Source organism: Medicago sativa, chromosome 8 (assembly GCF_051527215.1).
Source record: "Medicago sativa cultivar Bolivia chromosome 8, Bolivia_mono, whole genome shotgun sequence".
Lineage (NCBI taxonomy): Eukaryota > Viridiplantae > Streptophyta > Magnoliopsida > Fabales > Fabaceae > Medicago > Medicago sativa.
This window is the reverse complement of record NC_140756.1, coordinates 14,048,948-14,058,752: the sequence shown is the minus strand read 5'-3', so window position 1 is coordinate 14,058,752 and position 9,805 is coordinate 14,048,948. Positions and strand designations below refer to the sequence as shown.

The window sequence follows — 9,805 nt, the reverse complement described above, 5'->3', positions numbered from 1 at the left end:
AAACGGTTCGGTTCGGTTTTCCCGAACCATTTCAAAATTTCGGTTCGGTTCGGTTTTTTGGGTTAACCTAACCATGCCCACCCCTAGTAGAGATTCAACTTACTCAATGCACTCTGCAGATTTTATATTAAAGAAGGCATAGAAATATGAATGATGTAAATATTTCTATAGATTTCAATAAACATAAAGAAAGCATATAAATATTTATGATGTAATATATCGAAGAGGCTCTTGACTTTGCGAAGAAGCTCGATATCCATAAAGTGAAGTTTGAGTTGGATTCGAAGACATTTGCTCATGTGCTGATTATTTGTTCTCTAGTTCTTAATGAGGTTCGATTGCTCAGTCTTTTGAGTATTCTTAAAAAAAAGCATCGCTTTAATTAATAATAATTTTATCTTTCTTTTTTTTCCTATAAAATAAGAGAAACGTGTACATCATTCAGAGTTATTGATTATATTGAATAAATTAATATAATTTAAACTTACCATTTATATAATTAACCTGATAAAGGAAAAAAAAATTGGGAGGAAAATTATTATTTTATTAATTTTAAAATTTGTGTAAATAACTCTTGGATAACATTTTCCTTAAAAAAAATAAGAAACTTTTGGATAACGTGGGAGTATTTTTCAATTGTTCAAATTTCTTTACTTTAGTCAAAAAATGTGTCAAATTAAATTTTCAGTCAACATTTTTTTCTTTAAGTAGGGAGCATTTAAGACGAGCACGAAAGTTTGAGTTAGTAGGAGTAGGAGTCATCAGTATCATTATAGTCTGAATGTGACTGTGTGAGGATGAATTGAAACCTTCAAAATTAATTATCGGATTTGGCATATAAGGAAACCTTCAAAAACACCCAACAACACAAAATAATTATCGGATGTGATTATCTCATAGTACCTCTAATTAAGAAAGGGTCATGTTAACTTGTGCCATAAGGGCAGGGCACATGTTAAGAACATAAAATGAGCAACTTTACATTAGAAAACATGATAATTTAATTTTTAAGAAGTTGATTACACGACTTTTGATACATATATTTCTATAATAAGTTCCTTAACATGTGCCTCAAGGGCACAAGTTAACATTTGCAATTAAGAAAATATGATAAGGGAAGAAAGAAGATGATGATTTTAATAATTAGTACTTTTTTTCGTCCTAAATTAAAAAAAAAACTAATTTTTTTCTCAAAATTATATAAAAAAAACACCAACTTTAATCCTATTTAATAATTTTTTTTAAGAAGCCAAAATGAAATATATATTAAACTGAGAACAACACTCTCCCCAACACTAGGTGTACCGAGAAAGAAGTCAAACGATTTACATCATAGTTTAAACAAACACAAAAGCAAAAGTAAATAAAAGTCATCATATGCCCATACAAGATAAAATAAAATAAAATCCTATTTAATAATGTTATTTAAAAAAAGGCTTAATTAATGATTTGGTCCCTTAAGTTATTTGTTGGTTACATTTTGGTCCCATAAGTTATTAAAGTTACAATTTGGTCCCTTGAGTTACTTTTTGGTTTCGTTTTGGTCCCTTAACTATTAAAAGTTTTGTTTTGGTCTCTTAACTTATTTTTTGGTTTCGTTTTAGTCTCTTAACTTATTTTTTGGTTTCGTTTTGGTCCCTTAACTCTTCCTCCGTCAACCACCTTGGTCCTTTACGTTAGAATGAATGTATTAGAGTTAAGGGACCAAAACGAAACCAAAAAATAAGTTAAGGGACCAAAACGAAACCAAAAAATAAGTTAAGGGACCAAAACGAAACAAAAAAATAAGTTAAGGGACCAAAACGAAACTTTTAATAGTTAAGGGACCAAAACGAAACCAAAAAGTAACTTAAGGGACCAAATTTTAACGTTAATAACTTATGAGACCAAAATGTAACCAACAAATAACTTAAGGGACCAAAAGAGTAATTAAGCCTTAAAAAAATCATTTTCTTCATCAAAGACTTTTACTTATGGGCCAGAATCCGTGAATATGATCAACGAATGGCTGATGAAGGCTTCACTCAAGTTCTTACCAAGGCGCAGAAGCAAACTCGTAAAAAGCAAGTCCTTGGCACGTCCTATCAAACCCGCGCAAAGGGTGCTCTTCCATCTTCCAAATGATTCTGTTATATTGGAATGTCCGTATCAGCTGTGCGGACAAATTGACGACTATGGGTCATGGGATTCAAAGTTCTATTTGGTTTGATACTCTTCCGGCTGATCGTCAGTTGCATATGGATTTCTTCGTCATAGAGTAGGTTTGTTTAACTACAAATTTTCTTAGTCTGTAGTAGTTTTTTCAGTTTTTTTTTATTTGTTTTTCTTCTGAGGGTTTTGGCCTAGTCCCCCCTCTTCTTGTATATTTTTTTTTCCTTTTTTTTAATAAAATTTTAGAGTTTGGCGGCATAGGACGGAGGTTTCCCAGATGCCAACCTAGTTGGTATGTCGGTGTTTCCTCCCGATGTCTGCCATTACTCCTTGCTTAGCAAAAAAAAACTTTTACTTACTCTCATAAAATTAAATACACCTCCGTCTCACAATACGTGTCTTCTTTCCTAATTTTTTTTGTCTTAAATTATTTCTTCCTTTTATAATACCAATACAACATTTACTATTATTTTTTTCATCAATTCCAATTCAATATATTCCACTTTGAATTTATGATATTTATGATAGTGGAGAATACACATATACTTAACAAGAACATTTAAAACATCTCTCTCTCTCTCTCTCTCTCTCTCTCTCTCTCTCTCTCATTTATACATTTTTAATATGTGTGAAATGAGCAAATGACTCACTTAATCTAGGCTGGAAGGGGTACTATTAAACCAGGTACGTCAATTATTTAATGAATCTAAAAAGTCAATTGTTTCTTATATGTAAGACCGGAGGAGTAAAACATATTTTAAGCAAAAAATAATACTAGTTTTTTTATTTTTATAATCCTCCGGTTCTCAAGGGAAAGAGACCCTAGTACTCCGGAGTTCGACCATGAAGTAAAAATAGTCTGGCCAAGAATTGTTCCACCTAGAAATCGAACTCGGGTTAACCCAAACAATTCGTCCTTGGTAAAACTCATTTACCACTTAAGCTCAATTGCTTAGTTAAAATAATAGTAATTTTAGTTCTCATATTTTTACCATCAGGCCAAACCATGTGGATTCGAGGGGAATAAAATTATTATTAAACTTAATTGTAATTTTGGTCCCTCTATTTTCACCATTTTGTATATTTGATCTTCCTATTTTAAAATTTGACAATTTTTGTTCATTCATCATGTGTTTAAACTAAAAATATGTAATTCGTTTTAAATGACTTGGCATATGATATCCAAATATTATTGTTGTTGTTGTTATTGTTGGTGTTGTTGTTGCTGCTGTTATTATCATAATTTTTTTTGTCAAATATGATATAATTGAACCTTGGAGAATATAATTACGGGAGAATCGAATCTTCGAGAATAATTTAGGAGAATCGAACATAAAATTTTAAAAGGAACACACTCCAAGTTACTATGAAATTTTAAGACTAAATGTGTGGTAGAAATTGTTAGATTTTTTTATGCTTATATTTAAAAATGAAGGTAATAACATTATAAAAAGGAGAACTTTAATGAGTATCTTTGAAGCATTAGTTAAAGTACTAAAATAAGTAAATTTACATGAAAATGTTGTGTAATTTTCGCTAAGGTAGAAGTAAAATATTTTGAAAAGTGAAGGTTATGTTTACTTAAAGGTAATAATATATTTTACTTTTGTGGGAAACACCAATAGTTATCGGGTATATAATTTAGTAAAGAAAAGAATGCTATCGAGTACACTTAAGACATTAGTTAAAGTATTAAAAATAGTAAATTTATATTAAAAAGTTATCTCTTTTAACAACTTTTTTGCATTTTTTATCATTTTCAGTTACTCTAAAACGATATGGATCCTGCTAACGAGTGTCTAAGGACGTTGTTTAAGAATTTTTAATTAAGAAACTATTCATTAAAAAAATCTGATATTTCAATTTCTGATGAATTGAATGCGTTAGTTTCCATTAAACCTTACTATCTAAAGTCTTCAAAAAATACTTTTAGAACACCCGTTAACATTTTTCAAACGATATTCATTTTAAATGGAGGGAGTATTTAGTAAATATCAAAGATAGAAATAAATAAGTACTCCCTCCGGTCACATTTATAAGCAAAAAAACACTTTTTAGATTCCTAATGTATTTGTTAAATGTACATGGGCCAAATACATTTTGTATTCAATGAACCTAAAAAGTGCATTCTTGCTTATAAATGTGACATGAGGGAGTAGAGTAATTGGGAATTGTGAAGGGTGGTATGGTGAAAGAGTGCACTTATTGACGTGTGTTAATGCAGAGAGAGAGAGAGAGAGAAAGAGAGTCTATAGTATGGTTTAAGGAAACATCCCTTCAAGTTCAAGCTGCTGAACTCAACTACACATAAGTCATAGCAGACCATACAGTACACAAAAGAGTACTAGAAAGTGGGGCACCACACTTTCTGTTTCAATTTGAAACTTGACATGCATAGATTCTGGTTAGTACAGTACCAAATTCCCATTTGTTTTTTTCCTTTTCAACATATATACTGAATTTCCAACCTTATCATTTTGTCTCTTTTATTTCTGTGGATATTCTTAGGAATTAGCCATTTACAGAAAAACTTTTCATTTTTCTGGCATGCTTTTTATTATTTTGAAAACCTTAAATAAGTGTTTTTTCTTTAATGATTTTTGGCATATCCCTTTGTGATTGCTTTCATCATGTAAATAAAGGAAAATGGAAACATAAAAGAAATAATTTTTAATAACAACCTATGACATGTAAATGAAACATCTTCCTCATATGTGATTTGGTCTTATTTGTTCTTTTTGGAGGTGCAGGTAATAATTGATATGTTCATTTATATTTTTGTATACTTATCTTGTTACAAATTTTAGCTCTTGCAATTTCTTAGCTATTTTTTATGCTATTAATAACTGAGAAATAGTTGCTCTTGATTAAAAAATCTGTATACCTAAGTCCTGGTTTCCAAATTCATTGTGTTTTCTGTTACTTTTTATTTTAAGGTAAGTGATTTGCAATTCTAATAGGTTAAGCCTTGAATGTAGTGGAAGACAATGAAACACTCATGGCCATGGGGGACTTGTTCTGAATCTGATGTGCAACAATCCTCTATGTCAGAAAATCTAACTTTGAATATGAGTGTTTTGCAACAAGAATGCCACAAGTCTAAACCACTAGGTTTTCAATTTCAAGACCAAGATTCTTCTTCTACTCAATCAACTGGTCGCCAATCTTATCTGGAAGTTGGTTCGTAATTAAATCTGTTACATATCTGCATTTGACTCTTGTTATCAATTGTTTTTTTTTATTTCTATAAGCATCAAAAGTAGATTATTAGAGATGTGGTTAGTAATTGATTATTATTTAGACTACTTTGTGAATGCCTATTTAGACTTGATGTAATCATTTGAATCCGCTTTTCTCATTTGAATCATTTTACACTCATCAATACAGTAAACAAGTAAACCACCAAGTTAGTCATTGATTTTGTAGGGCGCTCTCATATAAATCCCTGACATAATGAATATATCTGTAAAACTTTACTCATATTAGTCCTTGTGACAACATGGTAGGAACTAAATTGATAATAAGTGGTTAAATATAAGGACCAAATTGATAGTTAATTGTTAAGATATAGAGACCTAATTGATAGTGAGTGGTCAAATATGGGGACCAACTTGATGGTTTTATAGGGTTAGGACCTTTTTAAAATATTCATAATGTCAGAGACCTATTTGATGCCCTACAAAGTCAGGGACTAATTTGGCGGTTTACTCCTTTTAGACTTCTCTCTCTTCTCCCTTCTTGGATATCATGTTTTCTACCATGGTACCCAAAATCTGTTTGACCACTAATGTCTAGTCCTGTATGTGAGGGGAGTATATTAAGAGTCACACATTGTTCTTTCCAAAGATTGAAATTAATATTTTAGACAAATCAACTAGTATTAGAAAACTGTTGGAGTACAAAATTTAAACTTTTGTCACTTCCTAATGCATATTGATGAGTATTTGCTCTAGGTCCAATTTCTGTCCAGTATAACAATTCCTCTGCTTGTTCAACACTTAGCGAAACCGGCGGAAAGAGTGTGGAAGGTATCATCGGATCATCTGCAGGGAGTCAGGATTTTACCTTGCCTCCTTCTCAACTGGATCACAATCAATCACTTGTAAGTATATATGTGTTTGTGTGTTGGTGCAAAGAAGATATAAGTGTTGTCAATTGTGAATTGTGGAAAATAGCAGTTTCTTCCAATGCTATGGTGTCGCTATAGCCTCTATTTATCAACACTGTACTAAATAGCGTATCACAAATTAATAGCAATTTACTCAATAGTTTTGTAGCGCCGCTATAGCCACTATTTGACAACACTGAAGATAGTTGCAATTTTTTTTCTTATAGTCTGCCTTTCAGGATCATGTTGCATTCCCTCATGCTGAGACATACTCTAATGGCCTACTAGCAGCTCCATATGGATCACGGAATAATGTAAGATTTGAGTTTGTTCATTTCTTTTACCTTGTGTCAAAAATATTTGCACGGAAAATTATGCCATCATATTTATGTCTTTATCTGGAATGTACAATGTTGCTTTTGCTTCTGATTTTGCAGTGTAGTCTTTGTTATGTCACGAAATTAGAAAAAGAGAAACACCTTTGCAGGAAAACATGATATTCTTATTGTAACTTTTCCTTTTGAATTTGAACGAATTCTGTTCTAAGTTTTTTGTGATTCTTCCGTATAGTTGTTCGTTTGAGTAAATGCTGCAGTGGTTGAATCCTATTTATGCCTTTAACTAAGCTTCTTAGAAGTGTTTATAGATTCTATTGGTTGGTTTTCAATTTATATCCAAATGCCATTGAGTTACTTGAAGTACCATGGTGAATATATATACATGATATAAAAATCTTGCCAGGTTCATCATACTCAGCTAGCAGGAATGCCTCCCGTTCGGATTCCTTTGCCTCTTAATCTTTGTGAGGAACCAATTTATGTGAATGCGAAGCAGTACCATGCTATTATGAGACGTAGACAGTATCGTGCAAAGCTCGAAGCACAGAACAAACTCGTCAAAAATCGGAAAGTAAGCATACTTTTTTGTTCTTTTTCTCTAATGCAAATTTCTCTTTATTTCTCTCAATAACATTTTGAATATTGTCTTGCAGCCATATCTACACGAGTCGCGCCATCTGCATGCATTGAAGAGAGCTAGAGGCTCTGGCGGACGTTTTCTAAATACCAAAAAGCTTCAAGACCATGGCTTTAATGTTTCCACCACCACTCAGTTGAATCTGAGTGGAAATGTGCAGGAATCAAGGGTACATCAAGTAGAAAAGTATAGAGATGGTGCTTCCACAACCACTTGTTCCGACGTCACAAGTGCTTCTAATAGTGACGACATGTTCCAACAACATGAATCCGACTTCAGATCATGTGGTTACCCTTCTCATATGCAGGATTTGTCAGCCGATGCCGGTGGTGGTGGTGGTCGGAATCAACACCGCCTATCTGTCCTTATGTGAGAGACATGATTAGAACATTCTAGCAATGCTTGTTGCATTCCAATGGGAAGTCATCCTTGGCTCATTTTGAATTATGTCTTAATAACTAGTTTTGCTTCTTATTATTCAAGAATAAGGATAGAAAAATCTTTGCTTGATATCATGCTTTGTAGCCATGAAAATGTTTGGCTAAAGAAACACTTTAAAGAATTAAACTAAGTTGTCATCAAGCTATATTTTTGTCTAGGACTGCCAAATGGCTTGTTGAAAATCAAATGGTGTTGAATGTGTAGGTTTGATTTTATATATTGATTGGTGCTTTTGTTGTTTTCGTAACAAATCGGTGAGATGATGTCATATCCTAATTGATTACTCCGTCCCAAATTAATTACAAGTAGCTTTTGAGAAAAGTAATCGTTCTAGATAAGTAGTTTTATAATACAAATGAATGATTAATGATATTTATTACTTTATTTTTTTCAATTATTTAATTTATTTTTCTCATACAATTTACTAAGGACAATTCTGTAGCATTTTTTAATATTCATTTTATTTTAAGTCGTTGTATAAACTATATTTGAGGGACTGAAATCAAATGTGTCACATATCAGAGAGATTAATTTTGACGTAAACAAAATATTTCATGGACCAACGGATAAAAATTGGTTCGGCTCAAAATTCGATTGAAGTTCAACACAAACCTTTTAATTTATGAACAACTCGATTTGACTCGTTCAACATGATTCACTTTATTCGAAAGTATTTTTTTTTTTTGTAAAAGAAAAATGTTTTAGATCTTTTGACCTTTTAATTGGTTTGAAAGACTAATTTTAAATTAAAATAAAAGTCGTCACAAGGATAGTGTGTTGAAATGATAGATACAAATACAAAGTTCAGACCTACATAAATATCAAATAAATATAGGAAACTAAAAACACATCCATTTACAAAACAAAAATACAAAAGCACGCTAAAACTTGTAGAATAACCGAGTGAAAAAAAAACCAACAAAAATCCACAACTAGAATTGAGAATATTCTCAAATTACTCTTCCACTTTCAAATCAGTCGACCTACGTATAACTCAAGTTCAACTCAATTATATTTAACAAACTTAATTTTTAACTCAAATTCAACTTATTTAAATCGAGTTCATTGAGTTAATTGAAGCGTTGAGTTTAGAAATATGTTCAAGTTGACCTGATTTATTTCCAGCCTTAGCAATGAGTAATATAAAGGGAAATGTGCAATGTACAACAAATACAAATATAAAATAATATAGGGTTAAACATGTGTTTGGTCCTTACAAAATATGAACTTTCTAAATTTAGTTCTTACATAATTTTAATAGTTTTTTAATCTCTACAAATTTTTCTGCATGCAATTTTAGTCTCTACTAAAACTAAATTTGTTCAAGGGTTAAATGTACTTTTTTCCTATGTCATTTGAGCTAATTCTGATTTACCTCATGTGATTTGTTTTTTTTTTTTGTTTTTTAGATTTAAACATTGTAATTTAAAGATTCTTCTCTTTTAAACACTTGTGACATCAAATTTCATGATTAAAGATATTTTATTTGAGTGAATTCTGGTTTATCCGTTGCCACGTCACCTCTTTTATATGGTCAGATTTCACAAAGGGCTAAAAACAAAGAATCTTTAAATTAAAAGGTTGGAATCTCAACAAAAAAATTTAGAGGAAGGAAAACTAGATTCCTTCGAATGGCGGGGGGAAAGAGCCTTAACCATTTGTTAAATTATCCTTAAGCTCTTAAATTTTAGAATGATTTTTTTAAGGTATGTTTAGAAAATTATAAAAAGTTTATTTACTATGGTTTATAATTTTTTAACATGTCATCAATTAAATATTATTATTTTTAACGCAACAAGTTTAAATAAAAGTAACGAAAATCTGAATTTAGAAATCAAAATTTAAGTGCTTTTGTTTTTTGCGGAGGAAATGTTTATAATATTTTAAACATACATGTAAAAAGTCATTTAAAAATACATGTTGATTCATCCGCATAGACTAAAATTGTGTGTAGGAAAATTTTGTAGGGACTAAAACTTACTATTTCAAGCTAAAAGAAAATTTATTGAAGAAAAACCAAAAAATTCCTCTAAGACAGAATCAAGAAACTCCTCTCACGAGTTTCCTTCTAAGCTTTCCCTTGATTTGGTTAGTTTCATCTAGTCTTCAAGGATTATGGCTTGTTTTGTT

General features: G+C 31.0%; 1 protein-coding gene across 3 annotated transcripts; it reads left to right on the top strand.

The window, feature by feature from the left end:
• Window positions 1-4,396: 4,396 nt before the first annotated feature.
• NF-YA6 (nuclear factor Y, subunit A6) lies at window positions 4,397-7,943 on the top strand. 3 transcript variants are annotated; one of them, XM_085734694.1, is made up of 6 exons: window positions 4,397-4,555; window positions 5,130-5,331; window positions 6,105-6,253; window positions 6,487-6,573; window positions 7,001-7,168; window positions 7,251-7,943. In XM_085734694.1, the coding sequence occupies exons 2-6, from the start codon at window positions 5,139-5,141 to the stop codon at window positions 7,605-7,607; spliced, it is 954 nt and encodes a 317-aa protein (XP_085590820.1). In that variant the 5' UTR covers window positions 4,397-4,555; window positions 5,130-5,138; the 3' UTR covers window positions 7,608-7,943. The 3 variants fall into 3 exon arrangements, with proteins under 3 accessions (XP_085590820.1, XP_085590819.1, XP_085590821.1); XM_085734693.1 differs by having other exon boundaries at window positions 4,398-4,555; window positions 5,112-5,331; XM_085734695.1 differs by lacking the exon at window positions 4,397-4,555 and having other exon boundaries at window positions 5,112-5,331; window positions 6,499-6,573.
• Window positions 7,944-9,805: the final 1,862 nt, after the last annotated feature.